Source organism: Lepidochelys kempii, chromosome 12, assembly GCF_965140265.1.
Source record: "Lepidochelys kempii isolate rLepKem1 chromosome 12, rLepKem1.hap2, whole genome shotgun sequence".
NCBI classification, from domain to species: domain Eukaryota; kingdom Metazoa; phylum Chordata; order Testudines; family Cheloniidae; genus Lepidochelys; species Lepidochelys kempii.
In genome coordinates this window covers 40,606,455-40,619,935 of record NC_133267.1, presented here as the reverse complement: position 1 = coordinate 40,619,935, position 13,481 = coordinate 40,606,455, and the positions used below count along the sequence as shown (strand labels likewise).

Sequence of the window (13,481 nt, the reverse complement as noted above, 5' to 3'; positions counted from 1 at the left end):
TGCCCTTCTGTTCTTTGGCAAAGGAGGCAGAATTCGCTGCTGCTCTCCCATGGGGCAAACCTCAAACTCTACCAACACCCACCGGGGGCCAGAGAGTGGAAGCTGGAGAGGGGGTTAAGGGGCTTTTGTGGTGTTTCTTCAGCAGAAGGGGCCCTCCCAAACTCCCTTCTGCACAGGCTGGGTGGCTGTTCCCAAACCTCAGCCTCCCCTGGCATTGCAGAGTCCCTGCATGAGGCTCCTCAGCCAGCACAACAGGGGCAAACTCTTTTACTTGCTACATTCCTGCTCTGGCTCTGCTTGCTCCAGGCCTCCCTCAGCATCCCTTTGCCTCTCCGCGCTGCCCCTCCCACCGAGCTGTACTGGGCACAGATGCCCTTACGCAGAGCAGCGCTTTGGTTCTTTGTCTGGCAAGTTATCCTCACACGGGTGCTAGAGCAACAGCTCAGGGCTGGGCACCAGAGAGGATGTGGGGCTAAAACCACAACCAGCGGCAGACGCTAGTGGGGGCAGGGATTCTGACTGAGGCTCTTGGCGGAGGCTAGCTTAGCAGTGGGGCCCACAGTGAAGATACCAAACGGTGCTAACCCCTGGAATAGACAGAGCACCTAATTAACTGCCCTGGGAGAGCACCCGTCTCCCTAGGTGCCCACATACCCCCATCCCCCTCACAGCTGGGGAAGAGACTTGCCCAAGTTTGCCTGCATTGGTGGCAGAGCCAGGAATAGTGCCCAGGCTCCCAGGGCACGGACCATGTGTCTAGTTGTGTGCGGACACATGAAAGCAGTGACGGCAGGGCAGGGCCGTACTGAGCCACTCTAAGGATGGGGTTCCCTCACCTTTACGTGATGGGGATGGAGCAGGAGTGGCAGGCCTGGAAGAGAGGGGACCTGGCCCTCCTGCGTGGTCCTAGTGCCTCCCTCCCTCCACACAACCAGGAGCCCTGGCCTGGCGAGCAGGGAGGAGGGGAAGCACTGAGAGGCTAAGTAATAAGCACCTTCTAACTCCATCTTTATGCTGCCCCCTCCCCATTCCTATCGCCAGCCGAGGCAGCCAGCCTTGGCCTAGCTCCATTGCAAAGATGCTCCCCCTTGTACAGCGGGCCCAGGGGAAAAGCTCACAGCCATGTAACCTTAGTGCAGCCGCTCACCTTTCTGCCTTCACCCTCAGCTGCTGGCACAGTCTGGCCCACGGGTCACCCGTAAGTGCTGAGTAACACTGAATGGGGGGCAGAGGCAGGCAGCCCAAGAGAGGCCCCAGGTGACCCTACCGCGGGCTTTGGCACCGTAGGACACGAGCTGTGCGCGGCACTTCACACACAGGGCCCCAGCAGCAGGCTGGGGAGGGTCACTGCTGGTGTATCAGTCGTACGGACGTTGCTCTGAGCACAGCAAAGGCTAAAGCTGGAGCCATGCTGCCTCAGCCTTTGAGGAGCAGACACGCCAGGGTGTGGGCTGGGTGGAGCGTGCACCACTGCCCCCTTGCAGAGACCCAGGGCACAGCCCCACTGTGTGGAATGGGACGGAAGAGTTGCCTGGGGGTCAGCGGCACAGCGGGCAGAAGGGACAGAGGAACAGCCGTTCATATCACCATCCCCGCTGTGAGCTCACACTGCCACTCAGGCCCAGGGCTTTGGGCCAGAAGGAGCCATGGAAGAGCACTCAGCCACGCAGCAGATCCCTACGGGAGGCCAAGATCATTGGAGTTTTCAAGTGGCACAGGGAAACGGACGTGGTACCTGACTGAGGAAGCCACTTCAGAACAGCAAAGAATTGTCCAGTCCAGGTCATGTTCAGGTGGCCCAACTGCTGCCATCTGGGCCCTCACAAGGGAGGTTCCTTCCCCCTGCCTTGGAAACTCATGTTGTCAAGGTGGAGATCTCTCTTCACCGCATCAGGGAAAGGACTGCGGTGTCCTTAGCAAAGCACCATAGCATTAGGATCCCCCCCGCCCCGGCACAAAGCCTCAGGAGAGAAAGGAGAGCCACAGGGAACACTCCATAGTTCACAGCATTAAATCCACAGGCAGCCAGTCCTGTGCGGGGACTGGGGGGCGGGGAAGGGGGAAGATTTCTGCCCTCTTAAATAAATTGAATATTTATGGACCACTTTCCTGCCTGGGGAGAATGCCAGACTGCCAGGGAATCCAGTGTCTGGGCTCTAAAGCACAAGGGCGGGTGCTCTTGGCCTGCCAAGCACAGCTTAGCCTGCAGAGACTTTGGGGCACTCCTTCTGGTGGCGGGGGGGCGTGGCCTTTGCCTGCCTCGGACCTTGTGAGCCTCGACTCCCATGGGCCAGTTTCCACTGCCAGAGCTCATGGACCAGCACTAGAGGCACAGGGACCTGACCGAGCCTAGCTCGGAGCAGGCCCTGGCTCTGGCTAAGCAGTGCCCCTCTCGGCCTCTTTTGCAGGCCCCAGGCAGGAACCAAGTCCCCGGGCTCCAGGGGCACGCATTGCGGCCAGCTTACTGCGTCACCAGCTGTGCCACCAGTCCAGCTAGACAGCTCCTGCTCCACCGGGCAGGACGGAGTGTTGGCAAACTTGGATTCTTTTAAAGTATGAATTCATTTCAGCGAGTACTCCTGTCCCTCACTGGCTCCTGGGGATCAGGCCTCCCCTGGAGCCTTATTGCTCAGGTTGGAGTCTGCAGGCAATGCCTCCTCTTCCACCTCTGGCCCAGGGCCTTTCCACCAATGGAGCTCAGTGCAGTTCCCACAGCAGGATTTTGTGCCCTGGCAGGTGGCAGACAGGAATCTCCACAGGAGCCATCGCAAATGTTGGAGAGGCTGGAAGCTGCCTCAGGGGATTCCCCACTCCTCCAGCAGTAGAATGGGCCTCAAAACACTGGAGTCACCACACCTGTGGGTGGGTGTGCGTGGCCCAGGCTACCTGGAGCGTTCTCTGCTGGACAACAGGCAGCTTCTCCTCAGGTGGCATTCAGACTCACTAGCCCAGGAACTCATTCCTTGGACAGCAATTTAAAAACCCACAAATAAAATCCCATCTCCTCCCCCGCCCTCCACCTGGCTGCCCCCGAACAATGCATGGCGGCAGCACTAATCCTTTCCCATTGCACTTTCCCCACTTCATCCAGAGCCCCCGCGCCTGTCACACCTCGGCAAAAGCCAGACTGCTCTGCTCCTGCCGTTTCCCACAGCGCCGGGCAATGATGGCCATGTAGAGCATGAGGAGCGCCATCCAGTAGCAGCCGTACAAGATGGCACCAGAGATGAGGAAGGCCAGGTCTGTCTCACTGAAGAGGTCCTGGCAGTACGCTGTGTAGGCCAGGCCTCCCAGCAGGACAGCAACCCACACAGAAACGGGGATGAGGCCGATGAAGTTGACCACAATGGTTTTGCGGCCAGAGGTGCCCCAGCCCGACTTGTTGATGGTGGCGATGGCGAACATTTTGGCTGGCAGGAGGCTGGACATATAGAGCAGGGAGTAGAGGGACATAAATATCATCTCTGCATTGCCCCGGAGGAAGCAGGCGTAGGTGGCCTTGATGATCCCCACCAGCTGCACGGTCAGGAGGAAGAGGAGGATATTCCAGATGCGGCCACGGTAGAACAGCTGGATGACCGTGGCAATGAGGAAGAAGGGGAAGAAGCCAGTCACCACGGACTCATAGGTCATCCAGAGATGGTGCTTGTGGAACCATAAGGCGTTGTAGAGCCACTCCCTGAAGTAGGACTTGCTCCAGCGAGTCTGCTGGTTGAGCCAGCGGAGGTATTTGGTGGGAGTCTCGGTCAGGCACTTGGAGCGGGCGGTGTACTTAGTCCTATACCCAAGGCTCAAGACACGATTGGTGAGGTGTCGGTCATCCCCAAAGCTGCACTTGCTACCAAGAAACTTCTGATTGTACCAGTCCTCCAGGAACTGCTGCAGGAGGATGTTGCGGTACATACCCAGGGGGCCGCTGATGCACTGGACGCAGCCGAAGTAGGACTGGCAGGCCCGCTCCACGTTGAAGGCCATCCAGTACCGCACGCTGCTCAGGAAGGAGATCCACGAGTCATACTTGTTCAGGATCTGGGAAGGCAACACGTGTAAGGAGACACCATTAGTAAATAGCCCTGCAGGGCTTCCTTCCCCAGCCGAGGCAAGGAGAGGAGCATCTGCACTGCAGCCCAGTGTCTCCCGTCCAGTAGCTCCCACAGTCTGCCCTCACCCCAGGGCTTGCCATTGCAGAGGAGCCCAGCTGCAAGAGGACAGCAGCCCAGAGGGGCAGGTGAGAGGCCCTTGCTCTCAGAGCAACAGCAGTAGCCAGGTTTTCCTGTGCACGCAGCCAGGCCTGCAGGGCAGAGACCAGCACACAGACAGGCACCGTGGCCGTTCTAAGGAGAAATGAGGCTCTTGGGAAGGTGCCTCCAGGACCTCAGCCCTGCTGCCCAGTTATTCAGGGAGGCGGTTCCCTGCCTTTCACTAGGCACCGGCCAGCCTCACACCAGTCACAGAGGAGCCCCACAGCAGGCAGCAGTGCAATGGGGGCAGAGGGACATTGTCCCTCCCCTCCCCAGTGGTTGTGCCTACGGGGTGAGGACAGAACCTGTACTGCCATGCAGAGCCGCCACCCCAGGTGGGCCTCCTGATCACTGCCAAAGCACATGCCAGTAGGCTCGTGCTCTGCCTGGCTCTGAGCCACGGCAAAAGCTGCCGCCACCCTCCAGAGCAGCATTCCTTCCTGGGCTGCTCCAGGATGCTCCCTCTACCCTAGGATTTTATAGAGCCTCTTGCCTTGGCATCCCCATGCCTGGATATGCCCCTCCCTCCCAGCACTGGCACAGGGACTTGTTCCCCACCCACTCAGCAGCAGCACGGCCAGGCTCACTTTGAGCCTGGCACCCAACCCCAGAGGAGCCAAGCGATCCCCCCACCCTACCCCCGTTGGCCCAGCATTCCCTGGGATTTCAGGGCAGTCTCACTCAGCTCACGTGCCATTGGTTACAACCCTTGGGTTTGTACCTGAACATCTCCACCAACTGCGCCCACCTGCGGATCCTCCTCCAAAATGCGCAGCATCTCCACTGTGCAGGCCGGGTCCAGGACCGTGTCTGAGTCACACACCTACCGAGCAGAGAGAAATCGTCACGGTCTGCTCAGCCTAACCCTCCTGCTCCCTTCCACACATGCCAGGGGAGCCCAGCCTCCAGCCCTGCATCCAGCAAAGGCTGCGTCACTTAGAACTAGACCAGACAAAGCACCGCAGAACAAGTCCTAGGGGAAGAGACCCATCCTGCCACGGACACGCTGGGGCCTACAGGGACTGCTCCAGGAGTCCATTCTGAGAGGCTGCACAGGGCGTACAGCAGCCAGACAACCTGACTCAGGAGCACGCAACATACAGGCTCCTGCAGGGGAACAGCATGGTATGGCCCAAATCACCTCTCCACCTTGCTCTGGGCTCACAGAACCATGCAGAGCACAGGGGCAACTGGGGCCCTAGTTCTGAGCCCCAGGCAGGGGCTGTGCCACAGAGGGGGCTGGAGGGAAGAGAGACGTGCCTCTATGCTATGAAGTTTTGGCCGGGAAGCGGAGTCTGCCGCTAGGGGGCAGGGGTGCACTAGGAGGCGGAGGTGAAGGGTCTCACTAAGGGGTGAGGGGAGAGGTCGTGAGGTAGTTCTGCTTCCAGGAGCTGAAGTGGCAATGCTAGGGGATCAGTAGAGAGACCTGGCACAGTCCAGGCATTGGGCATTTACTGCAGGCTCAGCATCTCACAGGGCCCAAAGAGCAAACGGCCATGGCTGGGGCATGCGTCCCCAAGCAGGGGACTGCTCGGTGCTTGTCAGGGAACAGCAGTTCCTGCTTGTGGCAGTGCACGGAAATGCCATGCACCTTGGCAAGGCTGCTGGCCTGGCAAGGGGAGCACAGAGACGGCCTTTCTTCTCTCCGGGCAAAGCGCCCTCCAGCCATTCTGGCTAATGCATGGGTCCCAGAACAAGTACCGGGGAGCCTGCCAAGTCCCCGAACACCTGTGCAGGGCTTCCTCAATGGACTGACGCAGTTTTCTCATGCCCAACACCTTGGTAAGAGCCACCTGCACCCTCCTGGAGCAGCGAGGAATGGGCAGAGGCCTGACCTGTGAGGGAGGGCCCCACACATGCAGAGGGGTCACAGCAGTCAGGCCCTCTCTGTATGGCACTGGGGGGTCAGAGCAGGGATCAATGCCAAAAAGAGGGTGACAAACTGAAGGGAGGTCAGAGAAGAGCAAGGAGAGGGATTGGTTCGGTCTCACCTAGCTGAGTCTTTGGAGAGCCGGGGCACAGGCCAGCCAGGGGGATTCACTCATAAGGAGATCAGGGAACGCTTCCTAATGGGGGCTGTGGAATCATCTCCCAAGGGAAAGGCCTGCTGCCTACTGAACACTGGACTGGACAAAGACCTGGAGCAGAGCCTGGCCCTGGCAAGGAGGGTCTAGGCTAGATGGGCTTTTCCACCTAGGATTCTGTGGCAAGCAGGAACCCATCCTGAGCTCCGCTCCCCTGTACCACCCGGGTTACAACCCTGTCCTCCTCCAGCCTTGCCCATCCTGTGGTCTCCTCCCTCGCCGCCTCTTTCTAGGTGGCCTGTACATCTGTGGCCCTACGGACCTGGTGCACGAACACTGGCTCTCCAATGCACCACGTCCAGGGCAGGGCGGCCCTTTGCTAGTGCCTCACTGCCAGGAAAGAGGAGCAGCGATCCCTCCCCAGGGATGATGGCCCCGCACTCCCCAAGTCCCATTCTTGGAGAGGATGTCTCAAGGCAGGAGTGGGAGGGACCCAGTCTGCCTGCTTGGCCACTGCCCACTCAGCGCAGGCTGGCCCAGGCAGGATCCTCTGTGTGACAGCTGCTTTGGACTCTCTCAACCCAGTGGGAAGAGAGGGTTGCATTGCCCTGTGCTTGGCTATCCCAAGGGTTTGCACAGAGAGCTCCAGCACCCTCCTTCCCCAAAGAGCCAATTTCTGCCTCCCGCATGCAGGGCTCCAAGCGTCTCCTGCTCCTGTGAATACAGTTACTACTCACTGACCCAGCACATGCTCTCACTTTCCTGAGCTGCTGAGTGACCTTGGGGTGCACTTTGGGATTGGGTGTCAGTTTAAGGGATGCAGCCAAATGGGTTAGTCCCACACATGGTATTCCCCCAGGTTGAGTGCTATTCCCCTGGGCAGTTGGGGAAGTTGTTACCTGGCACCTAGTTACCTCTTTTCCTTCCCTTAGCTTCTCCCTAACCCTGGCCTAAGGAGCTTGTATTTCCCCCAGGGCAGGTTGCACAGGCTCACACCTCACAGCTGCTGCTGGGACCCCAATAGGAAGAAGGAGGGGAGAGAAAATTCAAATCCTGTTCTTGGGAGAGCTCCAGACCAGACCTGCAACCCAAGAGCATCTGAACTTCTGGGCATCTGTCTATTGGACTAAGCCTTTTGAGCCAGGGTTACCCCTCCAATGGCTCACATTAACAACCCTGGGTAATTCAGTCCTTGCTGGGCAGGGGGATCACTGTGGGAATGAGGTCTTTGTACAGAACAGAGCTGGAGAGAGTCCAGATCAGGAACACATGCCCCGCCAGCAGGCAATAACTGGGTAAGCTGGAGGAGCCCTACGGAGCAGAGCCCCAGGCTCCCTGCACACAGCTGGCCAAGCAGAGGTGGAACCAGCAGTAGGCAGGACACGACTGAGCTGGCAGGGGCTGCACAAAGGAAAGGGACAGGACTGAGGACAGTGACTGTGCCACGGCTGCATCCCCCACGTGCCCTGAGCAGCCTGCCTGAAGCACGGCTACGTACACAGCCACAGTGGGCATCAGCCAGCCCAGACTCCCTGCTCTAGCACTGCCTGTTAGAGGATCTCAAACAAATCCAGTCCCCTCCCTGCCCACAGGAAGGCTGGGCTGGATAGGGAGAAGGTGAGTATGGAGCTGGGACTGGACCCTGCCATGAGTCAGCTGGGAGTGCAGCATCCCAACTCTCAGCCTTCGCCACTAACCCATCCTTGCTCTGGCTCTCCAGTCTGCCTGACCCAGCCAATCCCTGGTGCATCAGCTGGGACAGATCTCGGCCTAGCCTTGTGTTCCCTCCCGCTCAGGCAAGGTACAGCGAAGGCTGTGCTGTCCCTGTTCTGGGGCAGCAGATTCCGCCACCCCAACCCCTCCTCACTTAGTATTTCAAAGCAAAGAAAAATGAAACCGCTTCCCACTGGTTAGCGTGAGAGCTGCGTGGAAAGCCCAGCCAGCACAGTGTGATCACTGTTCCTTGCAACGTGCCCTCCAAGGTGGGAGTATCACCCCTCTCCCATGCTGTTACACCCTCCAGCCATCCCCAGGAGCTGGCCACCCACCTGGATGTAGTCCACAGAGTCCCCGAGTGCTTGGAAGGCTGTGTACATCACCTCGCGCTTCCCCCCCCACTTCTGCAAGATGCAGGAGTAGGTGCTGTTCCGCACCAGCTGCTGGATGTGCCCCATGCCCTCTTGGAGACTGCTATCCGTCTCGCCCTCTCCCCTGTCATGGAAGTTGCTCTTCCAGACGTAGCAGCCTGTTTTCTCGGAGCCCAGAATCTCATTGAAGATCTCCAGCATGTAGGTGTCATCCTGGCCATTGCCATCCACCACCATCACCACCTGGAGGTCGGGGAAGGAGATGCGCTTCACTGAGCGCAGGCATTTCTTCAGGTAGTCAGGGTCCTCCTGGTAGGCGGCGATGCAGAGCGCCACAGAGCGGTGCAGCTTCAGGGGCCGCCCCTCGAGCCGCATGTGCCGGTGCTCCAGGAAGGCAAAGAGGCTCTGGATGAAGAGATGAAGGCCCAGGATGGCACCATACAGGCCGAAGGAGAGGTAGTGCTTCTCGGTGTGGATGAACTGGTAGCCAGTGATGTAGGCTGCAAGAATGCCTCCCAGCACCACCAAGGCGAAGAGGCTGGTACCAAAAACATGAAGGGCTGTGGTGAAGCTCACTGGCATCTGTCAAAAGAGAAGGTACCAGAGGCTCTGTTAGGGGTGCAACACAAAGCGCACAGAGCAGGCTGAGGTCCAGGACAGCAAGGCCTCGCTCTTCACATCACAGAAGCAAAGGTGCTACCCAGGGGTCCCAAGCAACCCTTCCTCCAGTCACCCACCTGTCAAAGCAGGGGGCCTTCATTCTGGCAGCATGCCAAGTGGGTACTGAAGGCAGGACCAGGGGAGGGTGCTACAGAAGGAGAGGGGGTCCCATTCCCAGCCAGCTCCAGCTAGGATGAAGCAATAGTCCAGAGCCCCAGGCCAGCCTGAAGTGCATTGGAGACTTCGCAGTCCCTTTCAGGCCAATGGGGATTGCCAAGTCAGCCCCCTAGTGCCCTCCTGCTCTCCAGGTCTCAGACAAGGGCCTGCCATCGCTCAGTGCCTCGGCTAGCTGGCAAGCCCAGCCCTTTGTGGCAGCCTCTGTCTGCACTCTGGAAAGCGCCATGCACGCAGCTGTTGCCACACCCAGGGCGGCACTGTTCAAACGCTCAGGACACTCACTTTCCCCAGGAGTGAAGGAGCTGGGGTCTGTTCTAGCAGCTGCCAGAAGTGCTGGCTAACCCCTCTGCAGGGATCCCAAACTCCCCTCTCCCCCGTGAGATAGGCTAGTGGGTTATGTGGGAGTCACCTTCAGCTCTGAACCACCCAGGAGCAGTTCACAGCCAGCCACCCATGCAGTAACACTCAGTGTTTGGTTGTATCTGCGACTGTTTCTCCTGCTTCACAACCCACGCCACAGGTGACCTGTCAAGGGGAAAGAGTGGTTGGCTACTCTCCCTACAGTTTTTGCATGTGAATCCCAGCCAATCTCAGGTCTCCTCAGAACTAGTGCTAGAAATCAAAGCATCCTCTCCCCAGAAGTGTCCAAAGACTTTTCACAAAGCCAGACTATGACTTGACACTGGTTCTGTATCCCGGAACCAGGCTGGCCCACAGCATTTCAAACACAGGAGGAAAGGATTATTTCCCCTCCCAACACACATCACACACACCCCGCCCCCCATGCACAGAGTTGCATCTGTTACCCCAGCCAGATGCCCACCTGTCCTGCGCTGTTGCTGGCCATTCAAAGTTAGGCCCTTGGAACAGCTCCCCACTGCAGGGTGTAAAATGCCAGCAGCCAGGAAACCCCCACACAATTTGAACACAGGCTCCAGGTTCTGGGCTCTCAGGGCCAAACACTTCAGAGAGCTGAGCATGCAACTGCTTGATGGTGCATGACACATGGACTGTGTAACAGTGTGCAAAAGTGCATAGGCAGCCATTTGCACAAGCAATCGCAGCAACTGCATGCCCAAGTCAGACATGCAGCATTGCTCCCCAGACCTGCAGCGAAGAGGAAGAGGTCTGTCTCTTGGCATCCCTAGTGAGGAGGGGCTGGACTATCAGTCCCTTTCCTGATCTAATGCAGCTACCCTGCTCCATCCACACCCCCTACAATGGGGAAGAGTTGCCTTCCCCAGTCAGCCAGATGACATTCTCTTCCTCTGGGACGGGCCCAGCCAAGGGAACGGGTGGAGCCAGAGAGCCCCGCTCTGCCTTTGGTCCTTCAGGCGCAGCCTCCCTACACTCAGCAGTAGCCCACCTGCTAGTATGGGTCTTGTGATGAGACCAGCTACGGCGTCCTCAGCCACAAGGCTGCTGACCACAACACCGGCCTGGAGGAGGGAGGTTCCCAGGTCTCCATCAGGGACACAGAGACCCTCTGTCACCCAATGGTGGCTGCGGGGCAGGATGCAGGCTCTCACACTCCCCTGGAGGGTTTGTTTGCTCCTTTCTGAGCACTGTTATTGGAATAAATCCCAAAGCTTAGTACAAAGCCAGTGCAATGGAGGGACTTGGCCCCATATCCTGGGGCCTCAGGCCTGCTTGCATTTGGCTTTGCACTTGCACTTATTACCAAGCAGTGTCAGAGGGACGAAGAATGTCAGCAGCCAGAGACACTGGGAGACTGTCCCAAGCTACAGGAAACCAGAGCCCCCAAAGCCTGGACAGTGGTCTCGTCCTGGGGAGCCAATCACTGGTGGGAAAGCACAGAGCCATGCGTCCCCAGGGGGAAGAGCTGGAGACTTGACCAACAGCCTTTCATTCCCAGTCACACAGGTGAGCAAGGCTATCTGATAACAGAGGGCGTACAAGGGGGGGAAGCCAGAGGGGTTGCTGCAGAGCTGCCAACAGCCATGCAGGCTATGGCACCTGGAGCTTTTCCAGCTGATATCCAGGCTCCTCCCCAGGCGCCTGCACACCCAGGCTGCTGGGTGCCAGGCCCCACCGGAGCAGAGCTCCTGGGTTTGCTGAAGGATGATGAAGGGCATGAAGGATGCCTTCATCCTGCTCCCAGCTGACCCGCAGCAGGACAGACTGTATGCCATCGGCATTCACTTGTACAAATGGCACCGATAGACCAGCCAGGTGCTCGCTGCCCTTACAGAGGTCCTGGGCCCGGTGGGTGTCTGTGGGGGATAAACACAGGGAGTCCCTGTCCGCTTGGCAATCCCACTCCTAAGAGGAGTCTCTGCTCTTGGCCTCCATGGGCTTACAGAGAGGAATGACTGACCCTCCCACCCAGCTCCAAGCCCTCTCCTGCCAATAGCATTTCACAGCTATCCCAGCGCCCCAGGTCAGGCCAATCCCTGTGTGTGAGGGGTAGGGACCCACCAGCCCTGCTGGCCTGTTTCTGCACCACATGGTGAGGTGCCAGAAGGCAGGGGCTAACCTGATGGGTGGAGCAGGCAGGTCCCAGCCCCCCCCACCAGCCGGGGAAGGCTCTCTGATAGTCCCTCCCACTGGCCCCTGACCCACCTTGCCCCCAGCGCCTCTCCCCCAAGCCAGGCAGGTTCTCTCTTAGTCCCCCACTTGCTCTCCCATGGGCGATGGGCCCTGGCTGGGCAGGCTCTCTCTAGTTCCACCCTGTCCCAGATTCCCAACACACACCTTCCTCCCCCGCAGGCTGGCCCTGGCCAGGCTGTGCTGCAGATTGTTTCTCTCAATGCATTAAAGAAAAACTTTTTAGAAGTTTGCCTTGTGCCGGCCCACCCCAGAGCCTCCCTCACCCTGCAACAAGGCTCCTGGGGACTTCCGAGGGAGGGAAGAGGCCTGTTAGGTGCAGTCAGCTCCATCGCTCTAGAGGCCAGGGCAGGACTGGTCCCTGCAGCACATTGGCTTGTGCTTTCTCCAGCCTGGTGTCCCGTGAGAAGCAGGGAACATGCAGGTCGTGAGGCAGCCGGACTCTCTGTTCGTCCACCTATGTGTTTCCCTTGGCTATGGGTCATGTGCAAGGCCTCAGAGGACAAGGCACCAGGTAGAAAGCTGGGCTACGCAAACCACCAGCCTTGGCACACCAGGGGCTGAAACCCAGTGTAAGGAAGGGTCTATGAGCCCTGGGAGCATCTCCCCAGCACTAGCTCGCATGGGCCCAGGGCACTCCAGGCAACCTACAGAACTGCTGGAGTGCCCGGCCTTTTGCCCCAAGGGCTGTACAGATCTGGGCATGGCTGATGGACAGTGGCTCCCAGGGTGGGAGACCATCGCTGGGGCCTGGAGCAGTCATTCCCACAGTGGGGATGGGGGGGGAGCAGGCTCAGCTCAGTTCTCTTGGCTAGGAGAGCACCAGGGAGAAGAGCTCCCCACACAGGAGAAGCTGGAGGAGGATTTCGGGGGAGCCCGGCAGAGGGCTCCCCTCCCAGGGATGTGCAGCACCCTGCCAGCCTCCCCGCCTGCTGAAGGGTCCCTGGGGGTGAGCTCTGCGTGGCTCAGGAAAGCAGGGCCTGGGGAGGTGGGGCCGAGAGGGGCCCGGGCACCTTCCTGGCGGAGGCTGCCCATTCTAGCTGGCTGCCTCACCTGGGCGGGGGCTGGTGGCCCAGGTACCCGGTGACGGGCACAACGCAGGGACCGGAGAGGGGAGCCGGGCTGGGGCCGGCAGGACCCCGGAGCAGCCTGCGGGGAGCAGGAGGCGCCTCTCACCCTGCAGTGCGGCAGCCCGGTCCGCAGCTCCGGAGACCCCGGCCGGCTCGGCCAGCCCCCGCCGCTGGGGCCGGGACGGCAGGAACCAACAATCCCCCCCGCCCGCTCGCTCACCGTGCCGCCGGGCTCCCCGGGACGCGCCACTCCCCGCCGCCTGCACCGGCCTCCGCCTCCCGCGCCGCTCTGAGCCCGGCCCGGCCCGGCCGAGCCGCCTTTAAAGGAGCGGCTGAGCCGGCACCGCCCGCAGCCCCCGGGGGCTCCGCCTGCCCGACCGGGAGAGGCGCCCCGAGGCCGGCGGGGGCGCCCCTCTCGCCCGGCTCTCCACGGCCGGGCGCCGCCCTTCACCCCCCAGCGAGCCGCCTTGCCCGCCCTCCACGTGCTCCTGCCGGCCCGGCCCCCGGGCACGCTGGGCAGAGCTCCCTCCAAACCAGCGGCCCGGGAGCCCGACACGTTCCCTGGTGAAGCAACCCCCAGCCCCGTCAGCCAGGCTGGGCTTGTGCCCCGGGCACCGGGCCGGGTTCTGTCCCTGTCTCCGCCAGGCTGCCTGC

At 60.0% G+C, this 13,481-nt stretch overlaps 1 protein-coding gene across 2 annotated transcripts; it reads right to left on the bottom strand.

Annotated features, from left to right (window-relative positions):
* Positions 1 to 661: 661 nt before the first annotated feature.
* Positions 662 to 13,102, bottom strand: HAS3 (hyaluronan synthase 3). Of its 2 annotated transcripts, none has more exons than XM_073308316.1 (4): positions 13,048 to 13,102; positions 8,314 to 8,934; positions 4,963 to 5,064; positions 662 to 4,029 (listed from the first exon to the last, which is right to left on the bottom strand). In XM_073308316.1, exons 2-4 carry the CDS (start codon positions 8,932 to 8,934, stop codon positions 3,106 to 3,108), a joined length of 1,647 nt encoding a protein of 548 aa, XP_073164417.1. In that variant the 5' UTR covers positions 13,048 to 13,102; the 3' UTR covers positions 662 to 3,105. The 2 variants fall into 2 exon arrangements, with proteins under 2 accessions (XP_073164417.1, XP_073164418.1); XM_073308317.1 differs by lacking the exon at positions 13,048 to 13,102 and adding an exon at positions 9,599 to 10,178.
* Positions 13,103 to 13,481: the final 379 nt, after the last annotated feature.

What these genes read in the sequence shown, in the direction of transcription:
- HAS3 (XM_073308316.1), bottom strand. Translation starts at nt 8,934, where the DNA reads ATGCCAGTGAGCTTCACCACAGCCCTTCATGTTTTTGGTACCAGCCTC. An exon ending in ACTCTGTGGACTACATCCAG is followed by an intron (nt 5,065 to 8,313) that starts GTGGGTGGCCAG and finishes TCTGCTCGGTAG; the next exon opens with GTGTGTGACTCAGACACGGT. An exon ending in CAGTTGGTGGAGATGTTCAG is followed by an intron (nt 4,030 to 4,962) that starts GTACAAACCCAA and finishes TTGCCTTCCCAG; the next exon opens with ATCCTGAACAAGTATGACTC.